Source organism: Triturus cristatus, chromosome 1_2, assembly GCF_964204655.1.
Source record: "Triturus cristatus chromosome 1_2, aTriCri1.1, whole genome shotgun sequence".
Classification (NCBI taxonomy): Eukaryota; Metazoa; Chordata; class Amphibia; order Caudata; family Salamandridae; genus Triturus; species Triturus cristatus.
In genome coordinates this window covers 998610253-998628551 of record NC_140580.1, presented here as the reverse complement: position 1 = coordinate 998628551, position 18299 = coordinate 998610253, and the positions used below count along the sequence as shown (strand labels likewise).

The 18299-nt window shown below is 45.5% G+C and overlaps 1 protein-coding gene across 1 annotated transcript in view; it reads right to left on the bottom strand.

The window, feature by feature from the left end:
- The window catches only part of LOC146868565 (ficolin-2-like), a 426529-nt gene that overhangs the window by 315728 nt on the left and 92502 nt on the right, over window positions 1–18299 (bottom strand). Inside the window, exons 2-3 of the mRNA XM_085611308.1 lie at window positions 14092–14205; window positions 13084–13137 (exon numbers count right to left, since the gene is read on the bottom strand). Of these exons, the coding sequence (XP_085467434.1) occupies window positions 13084–13137; window positions 14092–14205 (168 nt within the window). The remainder of the gene's footprint in view (window positions 1–13083; window positions 13138–14091; window positions 14206–18299) is intronic.

Below are 18299 nucleotides of genomic sequence, written 5' to 3'. Positions count from 1 at the left end.
TCGTAACATTGATGTGACATATCTTTGTCCGGGGGTGGGTGGGGGGTGCCCGGAGTGGGGCCCCGGGAGGGGGGGGGGGGGGGATGGTGGGGTCCTGGGGGTGGCAGCGGTGGGTGTTTTTGCCCTCTTGGGGCTCCGGGATGCCTGGTTAGTGGTTCCCTGGCATCTGTTGTTCTTCAGGTGCGGCTCTGGGCTGGTCTCCCTTTGATGGTGCAGGTTGTCGTCCAACTTTGCACCAGGTCAAAGAAGGTGTTAGAGTCCTGCTGCTAACGCGCCTTAGCACATTTTTTGTGATCTTATGGCCGATCTGGCTGGTCGTTGAGAATGTTGTGTAGTGGTGTTCTCGGGGCTTTTTGGACGGGAGCGCTTACTCTGCATCTCATTAGCATTAGTTGCCAGGGTCATCTGTGGCGATGTTTTTTGCGACTGCTATCGCAGGTAAACTGGTGATATGGGCTGTTAGCACCAGCTTGTGAATGGGATGATGAATTTATTGCAACTTTGGCTGCGATAAAGTGCCGATAACTCGGTGATAGATCCTTAAGAATATGGCCCGAAGACTGAATTTCGTTCTACACTTTGGCATACCCGTGGTGATTTTGTATCCCTACAACATGTTTTTGAGATTTATATACTTTAGTTTGGCCCTTAATTTGCTATAAACTCCTTTGACTTTACCTATTGATTCCAGGTCCTTTATGTGTAACCCAATAGGTTACACTGTTGTAAATTAAGGCAGAATGTGATTAAGCATTTACTGAAAACATTAGTGTTTCCCTTTTATCGTGTTTTCCCCATTATGTTGGCCGAAGTCCGGACTCCATTTTGTATTGACATGCTGCCACGTGTTCACCACGAGGAGAGTCCGACCTCTGTGTTAGTTGCTCTTGTAATCTGCCTAGCAACAGGTTATAAATAGCTCTCCCTTGTCCGTCTGGCGCATGTCCAGACTTGACCACATCTGTTATAATTAGCTTTGCTTGACCATGTGTTTTCGCGGGCCCAAGGAGTGTGTTAGCTCCGCCCATGTATTGATTTGGTATCGAGAATGACCCTAAATGGTAATGTTCTTCAACTTAGTGGTATCCACCCACTCATGAGCCCCTTCGCTGTGTATAAAAGGGGACTGTGTATGCAAGTTCTTTGTGCTACTCCTTGCAATACTGAAGAGTGTTGTGTGGATTGTAGGACCACCCTTAAGGGTTAATAAACGTTGTTTTTGTACTTTGCAGTTTCCGTGCCAACTTCCTTATAGATTTCGTTACAGAAGAGCGAACCTTTGTCTCTTGCGGGCCTAGCTGGGGCTTGTATTCATCAATTGGCGCCCGTCACGTGGGGCTCATCGGCGACTCGGATGCCCGAAGGACTGGTCGCGACGAAGGTGAGGAGTTTGGCCGGGGACGTGATCACTGCCAGCGGCGTCTTAGCCTTGGCATCCCGAGGTTTTTCTTCCTTCCCTTCCGAGCTGACCATCTGGGTGGCGCCGGTCATCGACTGAGACCTCTTCTGTCGGTCCTGCCGTGAGAGCCGTTTGGGCGATTGTGGAGCTTGGCAGTTGGAACCTGGACTCTTGATTGGTAAGAACCGTTGTACGGTACTTGCTCCGAGTTTTGAAGCCTGGTCTGGCTATTTGAGTTTGATTGATGGTGACTAGTCATATTTTGAATTTGTCTTTGTGAAAATATATGCGTTGCAACACATATAGGCAGGTAATGTGGAGAAATTTCTCCGGAGCTGTGTAAACTTTGAACGGCGCAACGATTAAGTGCCATTTTTCTTGATAATACTGCATATTTTGCATTATTCCTAGCATGCCTGCTTTTAGCGCACTTCGTAAGTGGTGCTGCTGTCTTAGGAACCGGTTGAACCTCGAGGAATCTGCTCCAGCTCCCCCAGAGGGGACTCCTAATAGGGATATGTACGTGAAGCATGGTCTTTCTTCCATAATGTACAGCACGTTATGGAGGAAATATACTAGGAAGGATCCTGAGTTGCGATGGCCTTTGTATGGATCGTTTGATATACGTAAGATTGAGTATGTGGAACAGTGTATGTGTAAGCGACGTGCTCGTCAGGATATGTTTGAGTGTGTGCGATTATGGGTGAAGGAAGTGCGTGAGCGAGAGAAACGTGAGAAAGCGCTGTTTGATAAGGAGCAGCGAAAGAATGATCATATGCGAGCGCAGGAAGCGAAGCGTCGGGAGGACAAAGAGCAAACGGACAGACAAGAGAAAGAGCGTAGGCTACAAGTTTCGGGTCAATATGTTGTTCGTCAGCCGCTTTATCCTGTCCTTAATAATCCTGATGACGATTTTTATTTACTAGATCGCTCTCCGCCCCCTTATGTTGGCGCATCTGCTCCACGGCCGCAAGATTCTGGCCCGGCTCCGGGTAAGGTCGACACACGGTCCATGTTATCGGCCGAGCATATGGCTGAGCTCCGGAAACTTTCCCTTCGTGCACTTAAGGGCAAGATGTCTATGGATGAGTTGTTCCATGCTTGGGGGTCGTGGCAAGATAGAGAGAGGGTGTATTTTCTGTCTCATTTTTCAGAAGAAGTAATCGCAGCTTTCCGAAAATATTCTAGTGTCTTTGAGCCTGACGACGTGTCTTTGGATGCCGGAGCATTACGTAATGGTGTTTTTTCTCCCCCTAAGGCTTCTGAGGCGGCTCGGCGGCTGTTCGCTTTGCGGGACGAGGTACTGGCCCTTAGAGAGAAAGCACGTCAACAAACGGAGGAGGAGAAGCAGTCGGATTCGTCTGCAGCAGGGGGCCACCCATCCGCCTCCCAGTCAGATAAGGATGACATAGTGCATGCTAAACCAATGCGAGAGGCGGCGCCTTTGTATGTTCCTCCTAAAGGAGCGGGGACTAGCTCGGATGTTAACTCCGCCGATGCAAATGGATATTTTGTATATAATTGGGTTTACACTCCATGGCATAGGGCCGATGTTATGGCATTAAAAAATGCGCTGCCCGACCCCCGCAAGAATCCAGCGGCCTTCTATGAAGAAGTCGAGGGGGCCTTGAATTCTTGCATTATGACCTTGGCGGATATAGACCTGTTCTTTGGCCTTATCCTACCGCCGGATACGTGGCGCTCTGTCCGGAAGGTAGATGATGCGGTTGCCTTCAAGGCCCGGTGGTCTGACCTTGAGGATGAGGATAGGGAACGAAAGCCCGCACAGAAACCCCCCCAGAATATTTTAGATCTCCCTGCGGCTATAGTGGCTAAGTTGAAGACGATTATCCCCCCTAAAAAGATTGACTGGAACATGTTAGCTGCATGTAAACAGAAAGTTGACGAGTCAGTCGCGGACTTCTTTACGCGCTTTGAGGAAACGTTCCATGATTTTAGTGGCCAGTCGCTTACTGACGACACGGGCCGCCACCTTTTCGCGGACAAATATGTGGCTAATCTGCTGCCGGCAGTTGCGGCCCGGTTAAAAGCGAGTGAGAGTTCTTGGTCCTCCGCGACACTGACGGCCCTTCTGACCATTGCCCAGTATTATGAGCGTCAGGAGCACGAGGCGAAGGGCCAGGAGGAGAAGAAATCGAAAGATCTTAAAACCAAAGTGATGTTAGCACAAGTATATGGCCCGCCCCGCCGGGGTAATAATAATAGAGGAAGGGGCGGATCTTATGGTCCCCCTTCGGGCCGATCTGATTTGAATAGGAACCAGTGTGCGTATTGCAAGCAGTTGGGCCATTGGGCCAGGGATTGCCCAGCGTTGCGTGCTTCGCGTCAGGGGCACACTCCGGGTGGGCCAAGAGGTAGAGGGGGCTTCTCGAACTTTAGAGGGAATTCCAACGATAATGTCCGTTTCGATACTGCCGGACAGCACCGAGATAGCTCAAATGTTTTCGATCGCCAGCACCAGTATCATGTATCGGACATCGATCGCTTAGGATATCATGATTCTCAGCATGCATAGGAATGCGTAGGATGGGGGTCCGAATCAGTTGAGGTGCCGGTCGATCAGACGGGTCCTTATGTATCGGCTGAGGTTTTAGGTTCTACTGATCAGTTCCTAGTGGATACAGGAGCGACACGTAGTGCATTGTCTAGGTACTTGGTTCCGGGGGCTCCCCCATCCGGCTCAATAGTTACATCGGTAGGGTTTGACGGTACACTTTCCCGAAGCCCTCTTTCACAGCCCCTTGCATTTAAAGTTGATTGTTTTTCTGCGCCTTGTCCGTTTCTGCTTGCCCCGTACACACCGGATAACATTATGGGCCTTGATATGTTAAAGTACTTTAGGGCTACAATTCGTTGTTCCCCTGAGGGTGTGAGGGTGATTTTAAATGACAACTACCCCCGATCTGGGCGGATGTGTACGATCTCAGAGGATGTGTTGTTGGCTACCCTCCCCCAAGCTTTATGGGCGACTTCGGACACAGATGTCGGACAAATGGTGATTCCTCCGGTCCACATTAGTGTCCAGGAGGGGGCGGTACTACCGCGCCTCCCACAGTATCGTATTTCCCAGGAGGGCGAGGAGGCTCTCATACAGATTGTGCAAGACTTGATCGCAGTGGGGGTAGTGGAAGAAGTTCCCTATAATATCTGTAACAGTCCGATTCTCCCTATTCTGAAAAAGGACACGGATGCAAAGGTTTATCGGTTCATAATTGATTTGAGGGAGGTGAACAAGATCGTGATACCTCAGTATCCGGTGGTTTCCGATATCACGACGTTGCTTACCTTGGTCCCGCCTACGGCGACCATGTTCTCAGTGATTGATTTGAAAAATGCCTTCTTCTCTCTTCCCATTCACCCTGATAGCCGATTTCTTTTTGGGTTCACATTAAACAATAGATCTTATCGTTTTTGTAGAATTCCCCAGGGCTATACAGAAAGCCCTAGTATTTATAGTCAGGCTTTGAAGCGGCAGTTGGATTCCTTTGCCTTACTCGAGGGGGTCGCCCTCATTCAATATGTTGATGACATCCTGTTGGCGGCTGACACCCTGGAGTTGTGTGAGAAAAGTACGATAGCCTTACTTTCTTTTTTAGCGTCCCACAATCATAAGGTCTCTAGGAAGAAATTGCAATTCTGTAGACCAAAGGTGACTTATTTGGGTCACCTTTTGTCTAAGGAGGGACGTGCACTCACACCAGATCGTATCCAAGTAATTTTGGACACACCAAGGCCATCCACGCAGAAGGACGTGCGTGCATTTTTGGGTCTTGTTTCTTTTTGTAGACAGTGGATATTGGGGTTTTCACACATAGCTAAGCCATTACTAGCGCTCTTGACAAAAGACACGCCCATCCCGATCCCCTGGTCAGATGAATGTGACGCTGCTTTTCAGCAATTAAGACAGGCCCTTTGTTCAGCACCAGTGTTAGGGACCCCTGATTATGCAAAACCCTTTTCGTTGTATGTGCATGAGAAAGATGGGTGTGCATTATCAGTCTTAGTGCAGATGCACGGCGATAAGCAGCGCCCTTGTGCATACTTTTCGGCTGTGCTTGATCCTGTCGCCCGAGCATTACCAGGGTGTTTTCGCTCGGTTGCGGCGACAGCTGTGTCAATACGCCAAAGTGAGGGAATTGTATTGTCCCATAAACTGTTGGTGTTAGTTCCCCACGCTGTTGATGCCCTGCTTAATCAAACAAAGACGCAGCATTTGACCAGTGCCCGTTTAACGGGATATGAGTTGACGCTTTTAGCTCCTCACATTACGTTAAAAAGGTGCGTGACATTAAACCCGGCCACATTGTTGCCATACCCCGAGACCCAGCCTGAGGCACAGAAAGCGCATGATTGTATTCTTGTGACTGAGGAACAAACAAAGGGTCGTATTGATCTCCAGGATACGCCCTTTTCAGATGTAGATGGAGAGTTGTGGGTGGATGGATCATGCCTGAAGCTACCAGATGGTACGACTTCAGCAGCGTATGCAATTAACACGTTACAGACGATAGTGGAGACAGCACGCATACCACAGAAATCAGCTCAAGCAGCGGAACTGATAGCGTTAACACGAGCGTGTGAGCTCAGTACAGGATTGTGTGTGAATGTTTACACAGACAGCCGCTATGCCTTCGGAGTAGCGCACGATTTCGGCCTACTCTGGAAGGAGAGAGGGTTTCTAACGTCACATGGGGTACAGATAATGCATGGGGAGTTAGTTCACAACCTTTTAACTGCATTGACATACCCAAAGAAAATCGCCATTGTTAAGTGTAGCGCCCATAGGAAAGTGGTTGATAAGGTTGGAGAAGGGAATGCGTTAGCGGATCGAGTAGCACGGGAGACTGCGATGCAGCCCGGCACTACTGCCATGTATGTAGTGAAGTCACAGGTGGAGAGATGGCATGATGCGAAGGAGCAAGTGCGAGAAATACAAAAGACCGCTTCTGACAAAGAGCGGGAACAATGGGTTAGCGAAGGAGAACTGGATGACGAGGGTTGCTGGAGAAATAAGCAGATGGATAGATGGAAGTTACCCACGGCTTTTGTACAACCTATGGTCCAGATGGCACATGGGCTAGCACATGTTGGAGCTTCCGCAATTGTGAAATTGCTTACCCAAGTCTGGGAGCATCCAGAGATTGCTAGCACAGCAAAAAGGGTGGTGCAGACCTGTATGATCTGTCTGAAGTATAACCCAGGGAAAGGTACGCGAACTCCAGCAGGAGGATTTGCGACACCCACTGCACCCTTTGAGGTTCTGCAGATGGATTACATCCAGCTTGAGCGCTGTAACAATTTGAAGTATGTTCTAGTAGTGGTTTGCGCCTTCAGTAAATGGGTTGAGGCGTACCCTGCGAAAGACAATACTGCAATGACTACAGCGAAGCTATTGCTGAAAGAGTTTTTCCCCCGATACGGCGTCTGTAGACTTCTGTGGAGTGATAATGGCCCTCACTTTGTAGCAGATGTTATAAAGTATGTCTTGAAGGGCCTAGGCATCACCCAGAAGTTCCACGCCGTGTTCCACCCTCAGTCTGCAGGACTAGTCGAGAAATATAATGGTACACTGAAGCTTAAGATCGCCAAAATTCAAGCTTCAACGTCTTTGACTTGGCCAGACGCTTTGCCACTGGCGTTATTGTCAATTAGGTCGGTGCCACACTCTCGAACCGGCCTTACACCCTATGAGATTGTATTTGGACGCCCAATGAACATTTGGGGTCCACCAAGGCCTAAGGCTGTGTATGATGTACCTTGTGTGATGATGAGTGATTATCTGGCACAGTTAACGGATAACTTGGTTTCTATTCATCAACAGGTCCGAGAGGCGCTCCCTGATCGGTCTACTGGCGAAGGACATGGTCTCCGGCCTGGAGATCATGTAATGATAAAGGTTTTCGACAGATCGAACAGTTTGGAGCCGAGATGGGTCGGACCTGAGCAAGTCCTTCTTGCAACGAGGACGGCAGTGCGAGTCTCGAACAGGAAGAATTGGATCCATTCCTTGCACTGTCGAAAGGTACCGCCCGGATTGGTGGAGTCTGCCGTGCTGACCGATCAACGAGACATCCTAGCAGCAGAGACAGGCCGTGCTGCAGAGCCAAACGACACTGAGGAGCTCTTTCCGGACCATACGACTTCTGGAGGAAGGCGATATCATCTGCGACCAAGGAAGTGAGGTTTCCAGTACCGGGACATACTGTCAGAACGGCCCTTGGGTTAGTGAAACGGAGAGCCGATGAGGCAAGGGGGGGGATCAGCCCTGCATTAGTGTAGTGACACCCGTCTTGGCCCGCTGGTGAAGAAATCAACCGCTGCCCAAGGGGAAGAGTTCTGACAGACTTTTAGTTTCAGGAAGATATCAGGGTATTATTTCCTTTGACATGGAGAAGAAGAAAATTCTTTGTGCGTTGGGGTTCATGCTAACAGTAGCTATTGTTGGTATAACCACATGGTTTGTGGAGGAGGCAACTCCTGCTCGAAAGACGCTTGTGTTGACGACTCCAGTGCCTGCGGAGCACTATTTTTACACATTGCCATACCAAGAGTTGAAGCATCGGCAATCCTATTTGAATAACACTTTCATTCAGATGCTGCATCACACCCACGTTGCTACAAACGCTACGAACTGTTGGATATGTGGGATGATGCCAGCCCATCAGAAGAAAGGAGGCACGCCATTCATACCACTTCCTTTCTCTCACAATGGCTCTTGTAGAGCATGGTACACTCTGTTGTTTGCCACTCGAAAACCGACAGTGGGACGATTGCTTTTTAGACTTAATAAAGAATGCCATCAGGACAAGAATGGATATCCACAAGCGAATGGGACAATTTGGGAATGGGAAGAATACCGACCGGACAATGAATCCATTCCCTATATCTTCACGAACACCAGAGACACTGCGGGAAGAGATAAATTTGTAATTCAAGTAGCACAAGCTCAAGCGGACTTGTGTGTCCAGAGTGTGGGTTTCATCCCTGTTGGTGTCAGTGATTGCCTTACTGTTCTAAACATTGATGGGTTGAACAACAGCACCTTCCTAGCGTCCCATAATACCTATTTTGTGTGCGGAAATAAAGGTTATTACCGTCTGCCGGCTGGGTGGTCTGGGGTATGCTATGTATCATTCCTATTACCTCCTGTATTCCTAGCACCTGCATCGTATCATAAAGACTTGAAATTGTTGAATAATGTGACTGTAAATAGGTATAAACGTACTTTATCGATTGATGATGTAGATCAAACTGATACCAGTTTGCAACAGTATATTGATTTTAATTTAGGACTGTTTTTCTTTGTCGGAGCCGCTTTGAATAGTAGGAAGATCCGAAGATTAACAAGAGTGGTAGAAGCTGTGACAAATCAGACTGCTGCTGCTCTTGGGAATCTTACGGAAGAGTTACAGATTACCAGAATTGTTGCATTGCAGAACCGTATGGTATTGGATGTAATGCTAGCTGATCGAGGAGGAGCCTGTAAAATTATTGGAAGCAGCTGCTGTGTGTTCATTCCTGATCATACGCCATCCGTTTATAACGCCATTAATAAGCTGCATAAAATAGCAGCTGAAATCCACACGGAAAACGGCACTTGGTCCTTTTCTGGATGGTTTTGGGCATTGGTTACTGCCTGGGGATGGAAGGTCTTAACTGGTCTCTGCATTATTATAGCAATTCTGTTCTTTCTCTGTATGTGTATTCAATGTGGACCATTGTGCTGTTCTGTATGCATTTCATTCTGCATTCCAGATAAGAAAGCTATTGCCGAAGTTGCCCGCCAGAAGGGTCTAGCTAAAGAGGTTAAAGGAATGATGATAATTGACATATACGATGATTATTCTTGGAAGCCAGATGTCTTCAGTAAATGCTGAAAGGGTCGTCTGTTGTAAATTAAGGCAGAATGTGATTAAGCATTTACTGAAAACATTAGTGTTTCCCTTTTATCGTGTTTTCCCCATTATGTTGGCCGAAGTCCGGACTCCATTTTGTATTGACATGCTGCCACGTGTTCACCACGAGGAGAGTCCGACCTCTGTGTTAGTTGCTCTTGTAATCTGCCTAGCAACAGGTTATAAATAGCTCTCCCTTGTCCGTCCGGCGCATGTCCAGACTTGACCACATCTGTTATAATTAGCTTTGCTTGACCATGTGTTTTCGCGGGCCCAAGGAGTGTGTTAGCTCCGCCCATGTATTGATTTGGTATCGAGAATGACCCTAAATGGTAATGTTCTTCAACTTAGTGGTATCCACCCACTCATGAGCCCCTTCGCTGTGTATAAAAGGGGACTGTGTATGCAAGTTCTTTGTGCTACTCCTTGCAATACTGAAGAGTGTTGTGTGGATTGTAGGACCACCCTTAAGGGTTAATAAACGTTGTTTTTGTACTTTGCAGTTTCCGTGCCAACTTCCTTATAGATTTCGTTACAGAAGAGCGAACCTTTGTCTCTTGCGGGCCTAGCTGGGGCTTGTATTCATCAACACTGTAAATTGAATTGTTAGATTGATGTTGACTCCCCTTTACCTCTCAGGAAACTATCAAAGGTTAATTGCAGGATAAATTGTAAGACAGGCCCAGTGCTCCATCACACACACATTCAAAGCACTACACCACTCAGGCCCCACCTACCTGAACAGTCACATCTCCTTCCACCAATCACCCAGACACCTGCGCTCCAAAAGACTCCTACTTGGACACATCCCATACATACACAGAACCAGATCAGGAGAACAAGCATTCTCTTACAATGCTCCTAAAGCTGAGAACAATCATCCAATCCAACTCAAAGCCTCCTCCTGTCTTCTTAAATTCCGCAAGAAGCTGAAGACCTGACTTTTCAATTAACCAACCTACCTTAGGCTGGGCTATGCACACACACCTGCTCCGTGCCAGAATACCCCTGCGGGTGATAATGCACTTTACAAATATGCATAATATTACATAACAGGTCTTTAACGCTTACCAACATACTCGTTTTTGTATTTCTTCAAATCTATCTCATTGAAGAATCGTTCAGAAAGCTGGGGTTATCAGTATTGTGTAACATACAGTTTGTTGATATGTTTTTATTGTAGAATGTTAAAGGAGCTGGCATGTTGCCTTTGCTCTGTCCCTCTGTGACATTTTCTACTCTCCGTAATCACTCCTCTTTTTCCAATGAGATATATCTACTAGAATCAGTGGGGCATTGTGAAAACATTGGTCATGCTGAGGCCTGCACAATAAGCCATAAACTGAGGCCCTTTTTAGATTAAGGTAAGATGAGTTTTAATGTCCTACCTGTGGCACACAACTAGTTTAGATCCAGCACAAATTTGTAAATTGAGCATGACTCATGTAAGTGGTGTGCTGGTGTTTTGTATAGCACCTTATCTCACACTAAAGTTGTCTCAAAGCTCTATGGTTGGGGAGAACAAGAGAGACAGAAAAGAGAGACTGAAAGAGGGGGATGTAGAGACAAGATAGAGGGTACTGTGAATGGTGAGGCCTTCCCCTTAATACCATAAAACCGCTAGGCCCCTGGACATATAAATAATGATGTGGATCGCACGCCACAGGTTGTTGCACAATGTTTTCCCCTCGGTTTTATGCTACCTTTGGCAGATAAGAGATATGATTCTGCTCCAGAATATTTCTACGTACGGAGAATGTTGAGCTAGCATTTACACTACTTGGGACAGGAGGCTGCAGAGAAGTATCTTACTCCTGGTGGGATGTCTGTCTTACATGTAACCTGCAACCTATCTATTCTGATGTACACCCTGCATTGATGTGATCAAAGAATCATCCATGTTTGTGCTGTGAAAGTCGGGATGGATTATTGTTGCACACAGTAGACTGTGGTAAGGTGGGCGCGCCAGGTGTGAGTCAAGTAAGAAGATTTATTATCAACAGACCAGAGATGTGAAGGTATTTCCAGTCAAACATCAGACACCTCATCTGAACTGTGACAACACTGGAGTGCAGGTGACATCACACTCCGTAAAGAGGCAGGCCAGGAATACAAGATACGCCTTCTATGATGATGTAATGGATGTCTCAGCTTACTGCAAACAGTGTGTTAGTGATGCAGACATGTTGCTGAGCATCACTGAACACCACCCATGACCCATGCCAAGATTAGGTGCAGCTTCAGCCTGTTATGACTGGTGTTCCAGGCCATTTTGGGTCCTACAGTCTCTCCTACAACAATTTAGGCTGCCTCTCGTCTGGATCATGTGATTCATTAGAGAGCAGCACACTGAATCTCTGCTGCCATAGCAGGTGGGTAGGATAATCTGGAGCAACCACTACAGCAATGCATCATGTACAGTGAGAGATTCTCACACCAACAGCTCAAGTTCACTGCTAGGCCTAAATTGGTGTTGGGGCATCCTTCCTTCTTGTAATTCTGCTATTTTGGTTAAAGCTCCGTGCCTATTCACACAGTCCTCCCCTTTGGTAATGACCTCACCCCAAACTGTCTGAGGAGCAAGAAAGGCTGCATCACACCCCAAAGCCTATTACCTCCTCAACAGGCCTTCTACTAGTGGCCCACATCTGCTCCTGAGAAGTGTACCAGGCCACACCTGGCCTTGTGGCCATCCTGGCAACTCTCTAGATACAGGAATGCTGCAGAGGCACTAGAGGGCAGCTGTGTTTCTAGGCAATATTTTAACCAAATAAGGGTTAAAAAGAAGAAGACATTTTAACATCTTTCCAGTTTAATTAATTACTAACCCTGAAAAGAATAACCAGTCCCTTTCAGGAGGTACCCATTTTATTTAGAACTGTATTTACCGTGTGTCGCTGCAGTGCAGGTCCCAAGCAGAATGGCCATCAAACCATACACTCACCACCTGCCTCCACGAGTTCTGGGTACTGCGGCCAAGCTCACCCACTGTCATTCTGCGTGTGTGTGTGCAATTTGCAGGACAATCATGTTCATTAAAGAACTGTCATTCAGTAAACCCAGCGTAAATGATCTCTTACAGCACTACCCAGCACTCCTGGATAGAATGAAAGTCGTCCCATGCTCCTGGATTCAATGTCAGATTCACTTGAGCAATCGTTTATCAGCATGGCCTGGAATGTTAGTGACTGATCGCACCCAAGAATGAATGGCACACTAACTGAGTACACCGGTAGAGTTGGAAACAGTCCCCTCATGTTAAATCCTTCACCAGGGTTAAGGCTATCCTCCTGAGGACACAAAGACCATAAAACAATATTTGGAGAACGGGCTACAAAATTTGAATTCAAAGAAAAGATTATTTACTCTCACCGCATTTACTCCTTTATGTTCTAGAGACATTAAATCATACCTATTATCATCTGGGCCTGTGATGGAGTTTTGAGGGACTAAGCAAAAATGTAATTTTGCCTCCTTCCATTCCCTGGCAGCAAAGCTTTACTTAATGACCCTTTATTATGGCACCCTAGTTTGGAAGAGGCAGGGTCACACATTAGAAATGGTTTAGAGAGTTTATTTCAGTAAACAGGAATGACCCCTGTAAACACCAGCCACTCTCCACAGCAACTGCTATCTCTCTGCTGTCTACATTCCACAACAGCATCAGAGAGGACAGGTTGCTAGGGAGCAGAAAGCATTCCAAGGCAATACATAGAAATACACAGATAACATGTTAATGCATGAGAAGAATATAACACCTAGCCTTACCTGTTTCTCCTGGTGGACCCGCTTTCCCATGAATTCCTGATGCACCATTGTCTCCTGAAACACAACATGTGAGATATTAAAAAAATAAATCCCAAAAACAGCACTTGAAAACAATTATATTGTGACGACTGCCTAGGGGAAACATGCCAATGATTCACGCACAAAGCTGTGATCTTTATCTGCACTCAAACTGTAATAATGGACTATTTGTACTGTGGTGAGTAGTTTATACGATGTATCATGAAAATTGTCATTTAAGATCAATTTCCTCAGTCCAGGTAGTCAAATGCCCTTCTCCCAGACTTCTGCTAAATGTCTCTAATGACTCTATTGGCAGTAGATGGGAGAGAGGTTGCCTTCTCATTCCAATGGCCAAAGGGGCTGCTGTTTGTGGTCCCTCTGTTTTCCATTGTGCTCAGGGTTTTGATCAAGCTTTTGATAAAAATCAATTAAGGGCTACCTACCCCCAAAAAGCACTGGTTGTGACTCCTGTAATAGTAGATAGTGGTTCTTCTGATGCCCCTGCCAGAATCTCTGTCTGTCCTGCTCTCCATTCCCCCATTTACTGCAATAAACAATCCCTCATCTGCATCTGTTGATGTAGAGTTTGACTTCTTACGGACTCCATCGTGAATGAATAAGAGCCATTTCTAAAGCGCACAGTGACCTTGAAAAGGAACTTGGCACTGAGATATTAGATAAGGTAAAGATAAGCTGATAATTCGCTGGTTGAGAGAAACAAACAGGTTTTAGGGGGCTTATGGGAAGTAGAATTATTAAACATGGCATACAGCTGAAAGGCAGTGAATTCCCAGTTTGGTCCTGACATACAAAAAGGCTCTCACTCACACGGAGTCCTTTTTAATGGCATGAACAGCTGTCAAGTGATGCAGATGTAATCATGTGCTGAGGCAGATATCAAATGGGTTTGCTGAATACTAGTGCCATTTGTAATAGCATGACTCACCCAGATATCAAGGGCCTGTTACTTCCCATTTCTGAGTTTACCTTTTGTTCCTGGGGCTCCAGGTTCTCCTTTAGGTCCTGCTGCTCCTGAGCTCCCGGGGCAGCCTCGGAGGATGGCAAGTTTCTCATTATCATGAAGACCAACAATCTGCACCTCTGTGAAAAAGAAAAGCTAAAGTTAGGCATAGACAAGAATGGGAGAGTACAAAATATAATTTACTGGTGGCAGCAGTAGAAACTTTGTCATAAACAGATGTCAAGTAGGAGGCACTTGACTCAAGACACTACAGAAATATTAGTTCTGATTTGGCTGAGCATTCCTGAGCATGGTGAGTGTGTCATTTAAACCCCAGCAGGGGCCTCTGAATTTTTTGGGCCTTTGGGGTGGCAAAGGCATCACCTGCCTTACCATGTGGCGGGTCTCCAGCCTATTTTCAGTTTTCCACCTCAACAGTGGTTTATTTCTGAAGAGAGTATCCTGCCAAAAAGGTGGGAGTACATTGGTCAGAAATGACAAAATGGTGCCATGTTTTTTGCTTGTTCACCAATCTTTGGAAGTTTGTTTGTGAAAAACAGAAAAGGTATTGGGCACGATGAGCAGAGAGTTTTCTCCCTGCATGTGCTGGCCAGTGCTGGCCATTATTTGTTTTCTCCCGCTGGGACCTCTAAACCTGACATGATAAACCCAGGTAGGGAAAGTATGCATGCATGAAGAAAACCTCATAATACAGGCAAGGCAGGGGCATTGTGGTGGATCAGATGAGTCCAAGCCTATGATTGAAAGCCTCTAGAGCCAGCAGAGGCTCCACTGGCATTCATTTAGCAGTTCCACTTTCTCTAAAAGATGTGGCTGAATAGTGGTCCTTGTGGGGTGGGAAAATGATTTACAGTGGTTCTCCACTCCTGCCAATCAGGAAGATGCTGTGACAGCATGTCGACGTAAAGCCCCTACAGTCCGACTCCAGTTTATGTAGGTACTGACTTCATCTTAGGTAATGTAGGTCGCCATCTTCTCAATCTTAGACAATTGAAGTCACCATATTCACAGATGTTTATGGAATCAATGTTATGTCTGCCATTAGACACATATGTCAGCTAACCTTATCTTTCTTAGAACTGTGAAAGCATCAGGTCATTCGATTAATGACATAGAGACAACACTTGATGCAACATTCGTCAGGGACAATTGTCAACTTTTCACCATGTCAAGGTTAGATAAGAACAAATACAGACATAGAGCCGAAATATTGAATTCTGAATTATCGTACGTTTATTGTATATATCTTCACTAGGAAATGTCTAAACCACACAACTTGATGAACATAATCTATGTCAGACATTCTTATATGTCAGATATTACAATTTCTGATCAAATTTAGTAGATAAGGACTGCCACTTGACCACGTGTCAGAAGAGGTCCTTCGCCCAGATTATTGCACAAGATTCTGCCAGAAAAGGTCTCACCTACTGCCAGCTCACTTCGCACTTCGTAGATGCTGCATCTTGCCTGAAGCCGATAAAGCTGAGTTCCAGAGGAAGACCACAGCGTGTGTTTGCATTTCGCAGGGAACACTGTCTTCGCGCTGCCACTCATATAGGCAGCCTTTGCTGTCAACAGGTATGCAGTTGCATTTCTTCTCCCTAAGACACTTAAACTGCAAGTTGTGTGCCCAAAGAGGGCACATAACAAGTAATTGGCCTTTTAGATCACTAGTGTGATTGTCAGTGTGGGTTGAAAGATGCATGAATGTTTCTTACATTCATGTTTGAAAAATATCACTTAAAAAAAAATACTTCTCAATGCACTGATATAAACTGATGTACTAAGGTGAGCTGCAGTTAATGAAATACACTTTTTGAATTTTGAAGCTTAATCATATTTGCATGGGTTTGTTGCAAGATGTCTATAAAAATTAAAGGGTTCTTAAAGTTATTTGGTGCAGAAAACCTTAGTTTCTTCCTATCTATATCTTCAACTACCCTGAATACAAATGCTTAGACAATATTTGTTTCAAATCTTGTATTTTCAGTGATATGACCACCGAAGGCCCTGATTTTATATTAAAAGCAGAGCTTTGGACTATACGATTTACAGCTGAAAGGCACTGTTTCTCTCTATGTGTTCCCTTACCTGGCGTGTCACACAATTTGGTGCTTACTTTCCCTCCATGTTAAAGAACAGTAGATGTTTCAGTACCCAGGCTAATGTACTGCATAGCTAAATACATATAAGGTCCCAAAGGCGAGACTGATTGCATTGCAAATGCTTGTTTTAATGATTGTTTATATGCAGGAAGGGACACCATGTCCAGCAACCTACTAACATTTTCCTTACTGATGACGGAGGAATCCAAAAACACGTGTCTAGGGATACGCTACTAAAAATATAGTATTAGCCAATTATCATTACGAACATTGTACTGAGCAAAAAACAATGTACTACATCAACCAAGATGCCCAGAAGTAATGACGCGGAGACGTGACGGCAGTGTGCTCCTATCCCCTTTCAACGTTATAAAAGGCTCCGTTGAGCCGCTTGAGCTGACGAGCTTGGGAGTGCCTGCCTACCCTGAGTGGAATTGTGCCTGTGAAAATTAAGTGGCAGCATGTCCAGCAACCTACTAAACTTTTCCCTACTGATGATGGAGGAATCAAGAAACACGTGTCTAGGGATACGCTACAAAAAATATGGAATTAGCCAATTATCATTTCGAACATTGTACTGAGCGAAAAACAATGTACTACATCGACCAAGATGCCTAGAGGTAATGATGCTGAGAAGTGATGGCAGTGTGCTCCTATCCCCCTTTCACCAGTATTTCATTATAGAGCAGATACACCAGAATTACAGAGGTGGGAACAGAACCCTACAATTTAGGAAAAGGGAATCCTGGCATATTCCTAATCTACAATGTAGATTCCCAAAAGGGCATAATTTAGATGAAGAATTAGGTATTCACCTACATGAAAACTAGGGGCACTACACAGTATATATCTCCTCTAAGAAACTCCTTTGGGTTTCTAGAACTGTTCAAATTCTTTATGAGTATATCACGTGTTTGGTATGTTCTCTATAATGCATTTGTATGTCCTTGATTTTATCAAATGCATACGACATGAATTGCATAATTTCTTTTCTTTTTTCTTTTTATGTCACGGGGAAAAGGAAGGGACCATCACAAATAGGATGTGATCATCAGGGATCACTTCCCTTTTCTTAGCCTGAGAGATTTTACTCCTTTACAACAGGAGACTTATGCAGAATTGGGTAGAGCTAGTTTGGGAGCTAGACCAGTAAAACCCCAACTAATGGGAGGTCCAGAGAAAGAACAACCCAAGCAAATACCAGTTTCTTCAAAGAAGAAATGGGATAATAACAAATAACAAAATAATTGATCTGAATACAGAGGTAGGTCTCCTCGGCAGGAGCCCTCCGAAAGGAGGTGTAACCTTAGGAATAGAGATAACATTAAAAAACCTGACAGGTATCAGGACACTGATACACGTTCCTTTCAGGGTTCATCAAAAAACTCCAAGAGGGAAGGACGGTCAGAGCACAGATAAGTAGAGTGTACAAAGTCCAGAGACGCACAACACACTTCATACTACGCATCCAAAAAGGAAGAAAAGCCAAAACAAAAACCTCAATTCAAAAAGAAGAAAGTAGCAGGTCTTAAGATCAGACAAGCCCAGAATTCTGAGGACTCAACTACTGAATGGGGAATGGGCTATGACGATGCTGGACAGTGCAGTAGAAGTAACAATAGCTCGCCGGATGATGACATTTCTGGTGACAGCGGAGCTGAGTGAATATATCACTGTGGAAACACCTGATACTAAGGTAAGCGTCCCACATAGGTTACATGAAATAATACTGCAAATGGAAGGGGACTAGACCAGGAAAATTAAAGGTCTCTTTTGGGAGAACCTAACTTTTGGCAATTACATTCTTTTAGCTGAAAGACATTGGCCGCCTGCTATTGTTATGGATTGCCCAAAGGGAGAAATTGTCATTTTTCCAGCCTTTTCCGATCTCGTTCCCACACACTTAAAAAAAACACACATATGCGCTGGAGTGGGCGGTAGCCCTTGCTCCTGCCCTATATCGCAACCATGATGGGTGGGATAATGAGTCTGCTCATCATGTGATACCACTAAAGTTCACTCCAACTCCACAGAGACAGTATTCAATAAAATAGGAAGTGGAAAAAACAGGTCAAGGAGATCTTAGATCAACTTGAATACCAGGG